General features: G+C 39.7%; 2 protein-coding genes across 3 annotated transcripts in view; both read right to left on the bottom strand.

Moving 5' to 3' along the window:
• Window positions 1-719, bottom strand: part of gab2 (GRB2-associated binding protein 2) — a 53,947-nt gene extending 53,228 nt beyond the window's left edge. The window contains exon 1 of one of the 2 annotated variants that reach the window (XM_039784758.1): window positions 279-719. In XM_039784758.1, coding sequence (XP_039640692.1) covers window positions 279-350 — 72 coding nt within the window. In that variant the 5' untranslated portion in view covers window positions 351-719. The remainder of the gene's footprint in view (window positions 1-278) is intronic. The other variant, XM_039784750.1, reaches the window with a different exon arrangement.
• A 779-nt stretch (window positions 720-1,498) lies between these two features.
• nars2 (asparaginyl-tRNA synthetase 2, mitochondrial) lies at window positions 1,499-15,625 on the bottom strand. Its single transcript, XM_039792463.1, has 14 exons — window positions 15,266-15,625; window positions 12,511-12,620; window positions 12,272-12,392; window positions 11,341-11,481; window positions 11,182-11,262; window positions 8,339-8,433; window positions 8,062-8,194; window positions 7,019-7,117; window positions 6,850-6,887; window positions 6,684-6,750; window positions 3,696-3,833; window positions 3,467-3,564; window positions 1,826-1,852; window positions 1,499-1,728 (listed from the first exon to the last, which is right to left on the bottom strand). The coding sequence occupies exons 1-14, from the start codon at window positions 15,425-15,427 to the stop codon at window positions 1,584-1,586; spliced, it is 1,455 nt and encodes a 484-aa protein (XP_039648397.1). The 5' UTR covers window positions 15,428-15,625; the 3' UTR covers window positions 1,499-1,583.
• Between the last annotated feature and the right edge of the window lie 883 nt (window positions 15,626-16,508).

Raw genomic sequence — 16,508 nt, 5'->3', positions numbered from 1 at the left:
ATGGATTGAGACTATTTCATCAATAACAACACATGGTGCCTCCTGTAGTTCATTAAAAAAAGAGATGAGGGGTGCAGATGGAAGGGGGGGGGGATGCACCTGCTACAGCTGTACATCAAATATCTTTGAGTTTGACACCACTCACTGCGTGCACAGGAACCAAAGACAAAGATTAACAATTTTTGACAGAAAGAAAGTCGCAGACTCGGTTACTCCTGTCCCCAGTCAAAAGACATCATAAACACAAGAGAAACTGAGCGAAAGTGGAATCCACTTACATATCTTCTCAGTTTCTTCTCCGGTGGCGACTTCCTGAGCCAGCCTTGGAAGATGATTTCACCGCCGCTCATGTTTGTGTCAGTGTCTGCTGCGTCTTCTTGTCTCCAACCGCCGTCTGTCACTAGTACATGACTGAAGGTTCCTGAAGGCTCGCCCGTTTCAAAGTGCTGTCGGCGTGTGGCTCTCCCTGGTGCGGTCTGCTCCCCCCATTTGTTCAAATCAGAGTAGAGCCGCTCGGGTCGGGGGATGTTGCCAGCCGCTCCTGGTGGTGCTGTGCGCAATGACGAGCGCGCAAAAAAAACATCCAGTTGGGGAGAAGAAAAACAAAGAGGCGCAACTCAGATTGTTGGGGAATTACGCACGGCACAGCTGACGAGGAGCCGCGCGGAAAGCGAACTGATGCAGGGTGAGGAAGTATCGTAGTGTCTGCAGTTTGTTTTCCTAACTCATACCACGCCCACCGAGCAGAGAGAGAGAGAGAGAGAGAGAGAGAGAAAAAAAAAAAAAAAAAAAAAAAAAAAAAAAAAAGAGGGATGGGCTGTCTGCTGGGATGAACAGGATGGGACAACAGCTCGCCACAAAGTAGCTTCAAGATCCCTAAACGAGTTGAAATATTGGGTGGAACCGATCGATTTGTAACACGTTATTTATCTACGTCCACACAAAACGGATGTTACGGTGTTTCTATTTAATTTCGTACAAGGAAACGGGTCTGACTTCACATTATTACATCCAACGTGTGTTGTATGCCAAATATAGTTAAGTGTCAATCACAGCTAAATGATGGAGACTTCATTAAAAAATATAGCCTGTGCTTTGGAGGGAAAAAAAAGGTCAAATTAAGAGTCAATACTAATGTTTGTGACTGAGCAAAATATTGGCATTTTCTCAGTTGAATGGAATGGGGGGAAAGCACCATCTTGTGGGAAGTTGAAATACTGTCAGTTGCTGTGAAAAGCAACATTGATTTGAAATGGAAGTTGGTACAGGTGCAGTAGATATGATTTAATGGAACGGAACACTTCACTGAGAAGTGGATGAATGAAACTCCTTATCATTTATTTGTAGGAAAGTCATGCACAACTGAGGAGATTAAAATTCAAGTCAATTGGGACAGTCATCTCAAATACCAATGCTTATGGTTTTCATATTGCAGGTGCGGAGACATTATAAAATAGCTAATGGCATTTAAGCACCAATAAACCAATTCAAACTAAAACAATGTTGAATATCATATTTATTTGATGTTTGATAGACCGCAAATACAGACTTAAAAAAAAGATCTACTGGGCTGGAACTGTGTTTTATAGAAGACAAGAATGAGAAAATCTAGGGAAAGGAATCACATCTTTTATGTTGTCAACACCGAGAATGCATTGTAAATATCGCTCAAATCCCAGTCCAAAGCCGCCGTGAGGGACGGAGCCAAAACGCCTCAGATCCAGATACCTGCAAATAAATAGAAATGTAAATACAGACACCACTCTGTTGCTGTGTTGTTTCTATTTAAATGTTGTTTATGTAAATGTGGGTTGTTTTTTTTTACCAGCTGTAGGTGTCTTCTAATCCAGCCCTGGGGAAGTATGATAATGAATGTAAGATCCTCTGGTCAAAACACAAACTCAAGACGCAACACAAAAGCCAATCCTCTCTAGCATCACGTTCGTGTGTTTTCAAACCATGTGCAAATAACAGAACTAACTTCATATTGTATTCTCTTCTATTTGAGGGTTAGACATTCAGAACAGGGGCTGTGCATATTAGGGTTGGACTCAGAGCAACAGATACCACTGACCAGCACCTAGGGCTGATTTTTGCCTCTTTTTTTTTTTAATTAGTCAGCGTTTTCCACCACAGATGTGACAAAGGTTTCTTCTTGTCCACAGCTACAAAAAACTGTCAGTTAAACTTCTTATTTCGAAGGTACAATATATGTATCATGTTAAAAAAAAGAAAAGAAAAAAGGACACACCGGTCAAAAGTTTGGGGTCACTTATAAATTTCCATTACAGAAAAAAAAGGTGTTCGATGGCTGATCTTTAATGTAATATCTACATTGCCCATTATCAGCAACCATTCATCCAATGTTCCAAAGGCACACTGTGTTTACTAATCTGATATCATTTTAAAAGGCTAACTGAGAAAACATTGGAGAACCCTTTTGCAATATAATGTAATCTGAAAACTGCTGCCCTGGTTAAAAAAGTACAATGCAACTGATCTCAGCTGGTATTCTGTCTATAATGGAGTGGAATGGAAATTTTGAAGTGAATCCAAACTTTCGACCGGCAGCGTATATTTCCCCAAAGCATCTTCGTTACTATAAAATAAAAAGCTGAAAAAATGTGTTAGACTGCAAAAAAAAAGCAGGTTTGGCGAATCATTGCTCCTAGATTAAGTTAATGAACCCTCCGTTCCAGTTGGTGACGTAACGCCAAGCGCCAAAACTCTAGGCCAAAACTTAACAAGAAGAGCAGGAAACATAATAATTCTCTTCTCTTCTGACTTTGAATTTGATGTTTAAGGTTTGGAAACCCTGAATATTATGCTGTACTATAAAGAAGCCCCAATAAAGTTCAACATTTTCTAATAATGAAGTTCATTTAATATCAAAAATGACTTTTGATACGTCAGTACAGTACATATCAGATACTGTAAGACTCTGACTCAAGTTATCTTCTAAAAGGTGACTAACTTCTACCAAAGTAATTTTCTGGTAAGATACTTGTACTTTGACTCAAGTATTGCTTTCAAGTACTTTATACAAGACTGTGTATATGCAATATATATATGTCAATGTATCCTAGTCTTCCTACCATTACATATGGGTGGTGAGTCAGGGGGCTTAAAAACCTGCTTACACATCTGTAGAAATTAGTCTGGATCTAATCAGCTGAAATCTTTAACTCTCTGCACATTGTTACCCTGTGAGGTGGCGAGAGAGCAGAAAAGATGTCGGCGCTGTTGTGGAAGGTTGTATAGAAAATGTTTTTTTTTTTATTTGAAACAGCCCCCGCAGGACTTGGGAAATGCGCCAGCTAGCGCGGTGACATTAGTGGGATTATGCTTGATCTCAATGGATTAAAAAAATACAAATATATTTGAAGCAATTTAGCAAATATTGACGACCACGGTGTAAATATATTAGCAGGGGGCCTTCCACTGCCCCTGGAGTATGCGTTCTTACTCTTCCAGCCGAGCCCTCAGCAGATCCAGCCTCTCCTCTCTCAGCGAGCCCCCGCACAGCTCTCCGACTCCTGGCACCAGAAGGTCCACTGCAGCTGCCTGCACACAAATAACAGCCGGCGTCAGCGCAGATATGCAATTCGCTGCGATAACTGACATTACAAGGAGGGAACTGAGTGGCTAAATCATTGATTCACCCAGCATTTTGAACAGCGTTAACCACGTCTTACTGTATGCTCAGGATGATCCTGGTTGTCTCTTGCGTAAAAGGGCTTGAGGTCGTAAGGATAATCAGTGACAAAGACTGGAATGTTGCCACAATGTTTCACCAGGTACTTCTCATGTTCGGTCTGCAGGTCACAACCCCACTGGAGAAAAGAAGAGCTAAAGTCAATGTGGAGCTCTGTGGAATGATAGTGTTTGTAGCAAAAATACAGTAGATACTACAGGGTTTCTGCAGGTTTTACCAAGTCAAATTGAAGACTTTTTAACACCTTTTATGACTGAAATTTAAGACCTACAGTATATCACGACATAAAAGTGCAACAAAATGCAGAGTCACAAACGTACTTGCAAAGTAAATTTATTCAAATTGAATGAAAGCGACACGGAGTAATAATAATCTGTACATATACAGCAAATTATATTTGGACAAGCGAAAGAAAGAATTCTACAGAACCACAGAGACCACAGAATAAAAACAAAAAAAAAACATTTCAATGAGCATTAGAGGTAGCCTTACATGGACGTAGAAAAATTAAGACCTGTTTAAAATTATTTAAGACCTAGAACAAGAAGACTTTTTAAAGCCTAAAATTTGTATTTTGACATTTTAGACTTTTTTTATTGATAATAAACAGGTAACCTTTCAATAATAGTACAGGTTTAGACTTTTAAAAACATCACAAAACCTTATACCTCACGAATACAGAACAAACATCCCCACCCTCCCCCATCCCATGGCGACCCCGTTACCGATCCCTGTCCCTGATCTCTCGACCTCCCCAAGAAATAAAAAGGAAACAATACAAACGTGCAGATATAATACCTGACGTGATACAAATTAGTCAAATACATTTATGCTGCACTCGTTCTTTAACCAAGGTGTAAGCTTCATCCCATGCATGTAGAGTTTTCCGACTAGCTCCATGTACTCGAGCCACAGATCTCTCCAGCATAACTATGGCTATATGTTTAGACGGAAACGATCTGAAGAGAAAACGCAAAAGTGGCGTTGCGTTCTCACTTTTTATTCCGCGTTTAGACGAGCGGTTTGGGGGGGAAATCTGCGTGTAAAATTCAATGTAGTATGCACACCAGGCAGCTAGGTGGTAGTGTGAAGCACTGGCACACAACACCACCAAGTCCGCGCACCTACGCAGAACCTTCCTTCTACTTCTCTCCTTAGTAGCACGAAACCAAAACATGGCGAAGCGAGCAACAAAAGCTGACAATTTTGTCTGGACAGACGAGGAGGTGGCACAACAGGGAGTGGACTGGGAGTTCTGCCATTTCAAAATATATAGACATATGGACCGAATTTCTTCAGCAGTATCCTGTACCTGGAGGGGCGTCATATCCACACGAGAAAGACGCTATCTGGAAAAGTCAGATATCATCAAAGCTGAAAGCCATCCGGACCAAGTACAGGCAGGCGGAGTGGCCATGGGCAAGTAAACACTCTATATCTAACTCTATATCGCCAGCCACCACATAGACTTTTGCGTTTTTACCCTTTTAGACGGGAACGCGACAGTGGAGCGTTTTTAAGATTTCCACTCTGGAGGGTGGTTTCACTTTTTTGCGTTTTTTAAGCCCCAAAAACACCGTCGCCATCTAAACGAAAGGCACATCTGATCAAATATTTTTACGTTTTCACGTGCGAGCATTGTCGTATAAACAGGGCCTTTGTCTAGAAAAGAGTTGGCCCACTGCTGCCACGACAATGTGTGAGGCGGTTGCCATCGTAAAGCCAACATTTTCTTTGCTGCAGTGAGACCAGCAGTCTCACTGCTGTATACTGCAGTGAGTATACGCTTCTGCTGTAGAGACAATTCTAAGGCAGAGTCATCATTAAGTAAAAGCAAGGTCGGTGACAGTGGAATATTAACTCCAAGCAGATTGCTAAAAGTGAGACATACAGGTACATGTCTCCAAAAGGCAAACACATTGGGACACTCCCAAAACATAATGTATAAATGACCCTGAGACATCAAGTGTACATGGGTCACAATTAGGAGATGGGATGATTTTCAGAGCATGACGATTTCTTGGCATACGATACATTCTGTGTATAAATTTAAAACGTATTCATTGGTGATCAGGGTTTTTGGAGGTATCCTGTAGATTCTCTCATACCGTGTCACATTTTAGACGTTTTAAGACTTTTAAGACCCCGCGGAAACTCTGTTTTTAAGACCACTATGAATGAAATTTAAGAGCTATATCACAACATAAAAAAAAGAAAGTGCAGAGTGCACAAAATTACTTCCAAAGTAAATAAATTTATTCAAATTGAAAAAAAGCGGCATGGAGGTCGCTTACGGGAGTTGCGGAGCTGCTGAGTGGGTCTGGCCTAGGCAGGTTGAAGGTAGTTGCTGGGGCCACCAGGGGCTGGAGACCCTTCACAGCAGTTAGATGTTCCCCACTTTTTGCATGAGACTCCAGCGCCCGTACTTTACAGTCAATGGCCCGTACACCCAACGTTCCCAGTTTAAATCACTTTCTTGCATAAGAAGCAGTAGGCTTCGAATACAATGCTAGCAACTTGGCTTTAACCAAGCCCTAAATTCAGTTTAGGTATCGCTAAACTTGCCCTTCCCCATAGCCGAAGAATAAAATCTGTTTTATGTCGTAGTACAATCCCAAAGAGACTCCCGCCAATAACAGGAAAGCTGATTGCCTAGGATATAAGTTGCATGTTGGTGTCATTTGTAGTCGCAATACAGCAAATTATATTTGCAGTAGCGAAAGATAGAACTACAACACCACGGAATAAAAATAAATAAATTAAAAAAAAAACATTCTAAAGCGCTGCAGGAGCATTCAATGAGCATTAGAGGTAGCGTTACATGGACGTAGGAAATTTAAGACCTGTTCAAGATTATTTAAGACCTAGAACATAATACTACTAGACTTCTTTAGACTTCTTAAGACCCAGTGGAAACCCTGTATTAAGTCTGCCCATAACAGAGAGAAAATAAAACATTGGTACTTACGTCTGTTGGGAAGGCAAATTTCTCAGAGCTGCGGTTTAGGATGTCTATAGCTTCACTGTAGGTAATCCTGAAGGTAGATTGAGATAGTATCAGTCATTCGAGGCCTTTACTTTATTCTTTAGCTGATATAATTGTATATGCTATGTTTAGAAAAATAGAGACTTACGCAGGGAATCTCTTCTTCAGCATAGCTTCTACAGTGACCTAAGAGTGTATGGATGCAATAGGAAAGAAATGTAAGTTGAGATAATAATGAAATCCCATGCAGTTGTGGCTGGTTGGTACAAGGAGTCAGGTTATGTACCCAAGTTAAATAAGTGTCCTTCAGGACTCACCCGGTGTCCAGGAGTCACATGCTTGTGAAACAAATCCACGTCCTCGGCACAGTGAGCCAAGACATGCTCCGTGGCAGATCTGAACATGTCCTCCATGACCTAAAGACCAGGGCCCAGTTTAATAATTAAAGCTTTCCCGGGCACCTGTGCATGAGAGCAACTTTAAAAGTGGAACATTTGAACTTCAGTACACAGACATTGATATAATGTGACATTAGTTCACTTCATCCAAGATCCAAGTCTGTGACGACTGTGTTTTTATCCAAGATTACCAGACAACTTTAATGCTACTTAGTCTCTCCTTTACAAGTTTGTAAAGCAACTTTGAGGGAAAATAAAGATGACAAAATGATACAAAAAAACCCTTCCGTTTATATTAGCGACTGTCAAAATGAACGTGTTAATAATAACACAAATTCCTTTCAATGCCACTACGCAGGCCCATTCTGCAATTTTGCTGTCTGCAGCAAACATGACACGGCGGAATGGGAGCAGGTCTTACGGGTCTTATTATACATCCATGAACGGGCGTGGATGGCTAGCAGAAACAAACGCAGCAGCAGACATGGATTAATGAAAGGGTATTTTGAATGGCAAGTTGAGTTTCAAAGCCCTTCCCAGATGGTTCTCTCCACAAGACTAAAGTTATTTGCATGTACTGTCGATGTGAACTGAGTTACATCCAGTCTCAAATACCACATGAGCACTAAAAACTTGCAAAAGCATCCCTTTTAAAGTACATTTAGAACAGATAAAAAAATGTGTGATTAATGTGCGATTAATCACAAGTTAACTAGGACACTCGTGCGATTAAAAATCGACAGCCCAAGTTTATAGTACAGCACATATCAATACACTTCAAATCCTGGAAAGTTTATTTTCCTAGCTTGTTAAAATGAACACAAACCAATGGTTTTCAGAAAGTTAAGGTAAGTAAACAATCGAGTGTATGCAAAAGAAATAAGTTAATTGAAAAGTTATCGGGCTACTTTGATCGATATCACAAAGCAAATACTGTATTTAAGGACAACGGCATAACGTACCTTGGTGAGATCCTCTAAGGACTGTGTGAAGGAGACCTCGGCCTCCACCATGTAAAACTCAGCCAGGTGGCGTCTGCTTTGGGAGTTCTCTGCGCGAAAAGTTGGCCCGAATGTGTAGACTCTAGAAAAAGCCCTGGAAGAGAGACACGGCATAATTAGAAATGTTCTTCCGTGTATGTGCATGTGTCTGTCTCTTACTTTCTGAGGCTGAACATACAAGTAGGATATGTGAATTTTATAAATCACGAGAAGTTGCATTCATAAAGGTTTATCTCACCCTGACATCACTTCCAAATGAAGCTGACCAGACACGGTCAGGAAGGCTGGGACAGAGAAAAAGTTCTCCTCTCCTTCATTCTCTGGGCCCGACGGCTGGGGTAAGAGCAGAGGGTTTTTAGAATATCAAACAATGTCGTTAATCCTTCTGTTCACATCACAGCTTTGATTGACAGTTACATGCTGGAGGCGGCACCATCTACATATCTACATACAGGATTCACAGAAATCAAAAATACTGTTATGTCTATAGCAGTGGTTTTCAAACGTTTTTCAATAATGTACCCCCTTTGAATTTTTTTTATTTTTATTTTTTTAACACGCCGACTTATTGGGACTTTGTCTTATTCACCGTATCCCCCAGAGTTTGATAAGTCCATACATACCCTTCTCATCTCAGTGCGTGTTGTAACTCTGTCTGACGCACCCACTGCTAGCCTAGCCTAGCCCAGGTCCTGGAGGTAACCGGCTCCATCTAGCCTACTGATCCCAATAAATGACAAAATAACGCCAACATGTTCCTGTTTACATGTTGTGATTTGTATAGTCACAAGGTGTACAAATAACAAGGTCACATGAGACAACCATATTCTAACTATACATCTGGGAACTATATTCTCAGAAGGCGAAGCACTGCTACTTCTGCTACTTGGGCGGAGTGATTTGCTCGCAGCAACTGAGCAAACTCCAGGCGAAGTCTCTGCTCCTCACCACGGGGCTTATTATTTTGTCACTTATTGGGAGCAGTAGGCTAGATGGAGCTGAGGAGCTGGGTTACTGAGAATAAGCTAAAGTCCCAATAAGTCGGCGTGTTCCTTTAAGCCAAGCACCCCGTGACCAGCACGAAACAATTTTGGTAGAAAAATAAAAAAGTCCATATGAAGAGGTACAATACAGCGTCGGCAGTGATAGATGTACTAAACAACAACCTTGTAACGAAAAAACATTTCAATCCTACATTTCAAATATTTACAATCCATCACTTAATTAATTCATTATTATAGTATCATTATTTTAGGAATTATGCATGACACATTTTTCAATTACCATTTTGCAAAAAATCTCCCGTAGCCCCTTCAGTACTTTAAAGCAGTGGTTCCCAACCTGGGGTCCGGGCACCCCTTAGGGGGGCGGCAAAGATCACAGGGGGTGCGCAAGTCTTTATCTGGTTTGAGGTTGAGGTAAAAAAAAAAAAATATTTGCACATGTTAAACTAATTATGATAATACACTAGAATATATAATGTATACAAAAGTCAGTATAAAAACTATATATTTTTGTTCTCGCTTAAAATTGGAGGCAGGCTACTTAGTAGGCCAAACCTCCGGGACCTCTTAACCTGGGACCCTTGCTGTCATCAGGTCAGCTGCTAGCTGCTACCATCCTCGTCTTTCCTGCCACAAAGGCATCATTATTTTATGAATGAAACATGGCGGAGAAACGTAAAAGTCCTGATAGCTGCTGTGTATCAAAAAAGAAAGTAAGGCTCTATCTCGAGAGTCAGCTTTTCTTAGACATAAGTAGGGGGGGCGCCAAGGAAAAAAGGTTGGGAACCACTGCTTTAAAGTACCCCTAGGTGTACACGTACCCCCATTTGAGAAACACTGGTCTATAGCAGGGGTATTCAACTTAAATTGCAAGAGGTCCAGTAAGTCGACATTCCGCCCCGGCTGAGGTCCGAACATTTCGATGCCGACTAATAAAGGAATCAGTTTAGTTAACATTTTTATTGAACAATGTAGCCTACAATGTTCTTAGTTTTACAGTAACATGTTTTGGGGATAACTTAACAAAAAGGATAGAACACTGCTCTCTTCTGTCTTTCAGGATGCTTTGTTAAAGCTTTTTGGTAAAATGCAAAATCAGTAATAAACTCAAACAGGCTGATGAAATGAAAAACAAAGTGCCATAAACCATATCTAAGTTTGCTTTGCAAATATTCCTTTCAGTCCATAAAAATAAAACCTCCTCAAAGGGAAACTAAATAAAGTGTTCTTTTTAAGCTGACCTGAGCGTAATAATCGCTTAAAGATAGAAGCACAGAATTCCTAGCTTAAAAAAATAAAAATCACAAATCAGATCCATAAGGTCATGTGAGAGAGTGAGGCCTGGTGTAGATCACTCATATTGGGCTTTCAGCACATTGATTTTCCACGTCCTCACCTCAGACTGCTGTGGGCACGTTTCCTTGAGGTGTCTGTGTCTGGTTTCATAGTGGCGTTTAATATTTCGCGTTTAAAATTCTGGCTTTTAGAAAACCAAAGCTGCACTCACTTTTAACTGCCTCACACATTTCAGTATGTGTGACAATCACATGTTCTGTTGCATTTTGTCTTGACTGTTGTTAGTGTTTGTCTTGCCTCTTTTTATGTATCTGCCTAGGGACAACAGATGAAAATTAGCTATGGTGCTAACTCTAGTATATTTACATTGGGTACTTGGACTGATGTCCATTAATATGCACTGTCCCTATCTAAATAAACAATTAAATAATAGACAATCGCAACAGACTCCATGCAAATGAGGCACACCCATGGCACACCGGCCTCATAGAAACAAACTCGTTGCAACTTAGCAACAGCAACAAACAATCGCAGGCCGTTTTGAACAGGCAGAACGAGGCCTGCTTTGTAGACCCATATAGGTCTCTGGCCTTGTTCTGCCTGTTCAAAATTCCTTTAGTGACAAGATAAATACGCATATAATTTATATATATTTCCCGATTGTGTCAAAAAGCCTCTTGCGGTCCGGTTTTGGACTGGAGTCCGCCAGTTGTTGACCCCTGGTCTATAGCATGGGACCTTCACTTTAAAACCATTTATAAATACATGTGTAGACACTCACCTCAACCTCAAAGAGCTCCCCTGCCCCTTCACAGTCATTTGAGGTGATGACTGGAGTGTGAATCTGCACAAAGCCATTTCCCTGGAAAAATAAATACAAATAAATTCAAAAATGTCCTGCTCTGCATTCTATTAAGAACTCCTCCACTGATGTTCTCACCTTGAAATAGGAGTGAACTGCAGTAGCGGCCTCACTGCGTATTCTCAACAGGGAGCTGAATGCATTTGTTCTACACCTGAGATGAGGAAACTGGCGAATGTACTCGAGGCTGTGTCTCTCTTTGATTTTGAAGGGAAAATCCTAAAACAAGAAGACAAAGCGACACTATTTAATGACATTTCCCATACACCGACCACATGCAAAGTTAGAATGAAATAGAATTCCTTTACTGTCACTGCACAAAACTGTATAACAAAATTAAGTAGCAATCCTAACAGTGCACTCACAAAATAGATAAAATATATAGAGCCCGACCAATAAAGGATTTTTAAGGCCGATACCGATACAAATATTTGATGATTTAAAAATCCGATATATCGGCCGATATATATTTAATAGAAATCCAGAAATGCGTAACTTAATATATGAAACTTAAAGTTCTTTTGAACAAAAAGTCAATAACAAAAAAAAATTTAAGTGTTGACAACAGGGACATTGTAGAGTGCCCTCTGGTGGACAAACTATGCAACACCAACACTCAGAACATGGTGAAGGGTGTTTCGTCCATTTTTATTTTATATTTTAAATATTCAATTATCAAAATCATTTGTCATTATAAATGATTCTGATGACTGAATATTTTTTTTTTATAAATGCCGATACCGATAGCTTGTAAAATGCCTAATATCGGCCGATAATATCGGCCCACCGATATATCGGTCGGGCTCTAAAAATATATATTATGAATAAATGCATATATATTTGCTGTGACCTATACAAACAGTAAAATAGCTCAAATATTGCACTTCTGGATATTGCACATTTGCTGAGTTTTAGTGGCCCTGTATACAAGTAATACTATCTAACACAGAAGAGGTATAATTTAAAGCCAGCAAAATGTTTGTTGGTCAAACGTCAGTATTTCCCTTACCACAGGGTTACATTCTCCAACTACATGGATTTGTTGCGCTTCCAGTTCAACTGGCTGATTTTGGTGTGGACTTTTCCTAAGAGTACCTGTGACTTCGACAGCACTACCAAACGTGAGCAACCTTCATTTAAGGGGAAAAGAGTGGAAGACAGTCAGTGTATTTTAAGCATGTGCACCCTTCATACCTAAAACAGTATTGTCAAGGATTATGTACTGGAAATAAAAAGTGAAGTGCCTACGGATCATTCAGCTCTGAACTGGCGACGACCTGCAGCGACTGCAGTGAGCTCCCATCATTCACATGTAGGAAGAGATTTGACTTCTGAGCTCGAACAGAGCGAACCCATCCCTGCAACAGAAAAACTACACATAGCTGTTCCATCTGGTAATATAGAAATACAGTATGTTGGTCATTTAAAGGTATGGTTCGTAGTTTCTGTCGCAATGTAATGACAACAACACTGTCGGCGTGTCCACATGATACAAGCCTCCACACAGTTGGTGCTCATAAGTTGCCAGCCGAACTTAGCCCCCCCCACAACATTCGAGGTCGGGAAGTTCTGACTAGAATCTGAGTATGACCATATCAGACTACATAAGTTTATGAACCCATGCTAAAGTTGACTAAAAAGAGGAATAAATCATCATCAATCATCTTTTGGAAATTTATCTTAATGCCTTAATTAAAAAAAATAGGACACCAATTTTCTTTGTGAATGAATAATGTATCGTGAATAAATAAATGTTCTTCCTTAAAATACAGGGGGCATAAGTAAGTACACCCTTATGTTAAATTCCCATAGAGGCAGGCAGATTTCTATTTTTAAAGGCCAGTTATTTCATGGATCCAGGATACTATGCATCCTGATAAAGTTCCCTTGGCCTTTGGAATTAAAATAGCCCCCCCACATCATCACATTCCCGACCCTGAGACACGAAGCTGTAATAGTTATGCTGGAAGTTTAGCATTCTCGTTAAAATGGACTAACGACCACCAAAGCGCAAGGGAAGTGCAGAGAAATTACAGGAGAAAAAGATTAAGAATCTACAGGCGGATTCCTCAAAATGTGCCAAAATTTTGGACGTTTGGGGCTGTAGTAGCTGCTTCAACATCAGCATTACCTGAAGTCGAGGAGGAGGAGGAGAGGTGGCTGGCTATACAGAGAAGCAGAAACAGCATCATGACAGGGAAGAAGCCGAGTGACCATGACAGGGCCATGGGAGCGAGTGAGGAAAAGATGGAAGGAGAGAGTAGTTGACGATGTGGTAAGGAGTAGGCAAATTAACAGGGACTCTCAGGAAGGAAGGGAGGGTGTGTGTGTGTGTGTGTGTGTGTGTGTGTGTGTGTGTGTGTGTGTGTGTGTTTGTGTTTGTGTGTGTGTGTGTGTGTGTGTGTGTGTGTGTGTGTGTGTGTGTGTGTGTGTGTGTGTGTGTCATGTCATTACGATAACAAGCAGTTTGGCTGTAACATTAAAGTTAGTGGTTGTCAAGTAACCTAACTGCTTAAGCTTACATTGAAAATGCTAGCAGTTAGCCTGTTGGGTAGCTGAAAAGTCTGTGTGATCTATAAAATCAGTGATGATAAAAGCATTAGTGTTCCTTGAATGGCTTAATTAGCTTCTCTTGTATTGGTGCTCTTTTCCAGGGCATATACTACTCTCAGCTTTATTGTAGCTTTTGGGAAGGGTTATAGTTCTGGTTATAGTATTTAGCAGACACTTGTGTCCAAAGCGACAAAATATGAATTTTACAATAGTTAAAATTAACAGTAAACTGTTTTTAAAGTTGCTAAGCCAATATTAAGCATACTAGTAATAATAACAATAATAGCAATACAATATCTAATATCAATAATAAAAAATCATAAATATACAAATCATAACTAAGAATGAATGAATTATTTAAGTGTAAGAGCAACAGATAAGTCTTGAGAACCCTCTTGAAGGATCCAAAACGATCACATGAACGCTGAACACTATAGGCATATCATAGAATGCACGCATATTTTAAGAGGACTGTCTGCAGGGAATGTGTCTGACCAATCACGGTGGGTGTGGGCCGCCTGGGCCAAAAAATGCCAGGGCCAATTTTTTGTGTATGAGTCAAAACAAAATAAAAGTTTTGAATATTTTCTTTGTCATCTGCAGATTGATTTTAAGTAGAGGGAGAAAAAAATCGATTTAAATCTTAATATTTTTGAAAAAATCGGGGATTTTATTTTTAGGCCATATCGCCCAGCCCTAGTTGATTTATGATTTATCGGGAACTGTGGAGTAAAAAGTACAATATTTGCCTTTTAATTGTAGTGGCAATATAAAGTAGCATAAAATGGAATATACTCAAGTAAAGTACAAATACCTCAAAATTGTACTTAAGAGCGTAGAGTTAATGTACTTAGTAACATTCCACCACTGTAGTTCAGGGTGCAGGAGGTGCCAGTTGGCCAGTTGGGGTACGGGTAAATGATCTGTTTGATAACAGATCTTTGGGGGACATTTGTTTAGCAAGTCCCCATCTAAAGTATATACTGCAAGGTTTATACATATTCACTGAACGTAGGTGTATCCCTGGTTTAGGTGCTACAGTAAGAAGTAGTCAGGCAAATATGAAGCTGTTTGCAAGAATTATCTTGCGGTAATATATATTATATATAAGGTATACGTGCAGTTTAGTGTCCCAAATTCCTCATACAATGTCCTTAATTAATTTTGAACCTACTAAACCACCTGTGCTACCCTTACCCTAACCTGTCTCAAATAAGACCCTCATCATTTGTGACACTCAGTTTTAGGAAAAATAATTTTGGGACACTAAACTGCACGTAACACAGGTTTATTAGGTTTATAATTTAGCTAATTTATTCATTAAATACAGTGAAAACTTAACGTTAGTCTGGGTGTAACTTTAGCTAAAATAAGCAGCATGTTACTGAAGGATAACGTTAGCTGTTAGCACAAATTAGAAGAAGATTTTAAAAATAGGCGTGAATGTTACCTGTACTTTGACTTTTGCTCCCAATGCTGCACCTGAAACGGCTTCGGACACTCTTAGCTTCGCCGGTGTCTTCTTACAATAATGTCGAATACTAAGCAATATTCCCCGAGATACTGATGTGGTTGTTGCAACAGAAAGCGTTTTAACTGCAGCCTGAAACATTGTAATAAACGCTGCACTTTGAGGCACTAAAACCGCTAAAAGCACAACATGTCGCGACAACTTGAATACACAATAAACAACGTATTAAATGGTATTTTTCAGGGTTTTGCTTTGACTTGACTTTCACGTTGTGTCACTTAGCTGACAGCAAGACTTCCTGTATGGGTCGTTCATTCGTCCAAATCAGTCACGTGGATTGAGATTAGCCACTCAGATGTCGGTATTTTTCAGCAGTCCTTATTGCTCCAGGGAGTTGTAGTTTTGTCATAAGAGCCTAAATACCATTTTAGACGGACGTTAGAAGTTTAGGATTATAATTTCACTATTTTTACTGCAATTTCATGAATGTTTTATGACATTTCATTGTATAGTAGAGACTAGAGATGCATATTTAATAAAAGTAAGGTATTTTGAGAATTGTCATTGTGTAGGTAGGTCTGGCAATGCGAGACTATGGGAAGATCAGTATCAGAATAAGGTTTATTACAAAGTAGGTTTTCACTTACAATGAATTTGACTTGGTGTTTTCTGAAAAAAATAAACATATTAAGAGGAATTAAAATAAAGGCAAAGTAGGCCTACTGCAACAGGCAAGAACATAAATAGGCTATACAATAGATATGAACAATACAAAAAGGATAAAAGATACTATAACAAATTGCCTATTGAAACAAATATGTACAGTATAACTGCTTTAGAATAAAGATGATGCCATCACGTTTAAAACCTAGAAGAAGCATTTATATTTTAATGTCCCAGCAGGTTGAAATGATTCATTTGTTATAAAGCTGTGTTTCTTGGTGTGAAATTGTGACAAGTTTCCTGATGCATGCTCAAACCTCTCTTCAGAACCACTGGCCACAATATTTTTTTTACAAAAAGACCACCAACCAAAGTCATTTCTACATACAGAGAGAAATATAAAATACAGTGCCTGACAAAAGTCTTGTCGCTTATCTAAGTTGTAGGAACAACAAATAATAACTTGACTTGTAGTTGATCAGTTGGAATCAGAAATGGCTTATATGACAGGCAAAGGCCTTATTATACCAAAATAAAGTCTTTTATCATTCATTGAGTT

Source organism: Perca fluviatilis, chromosome 2, assembly GCF_010015445.1.
Source record: "Perca fluviatilis chromosome 2, GENO_Pfluv_1.0, whole genome shotgun sequence".
In the NCBI taxonomy this organism is placed as follows: Eukaryota; Metazoa; Chordata; class Actinopteri; order Perciformes; family Percidae; genus Perca; species Perca fluviatilis.
The sequence above is the reverse complement of the archived record's forward strand: the minus strand, read 5'-3'. Positions and strand labels throughout refer to the sequence as shown.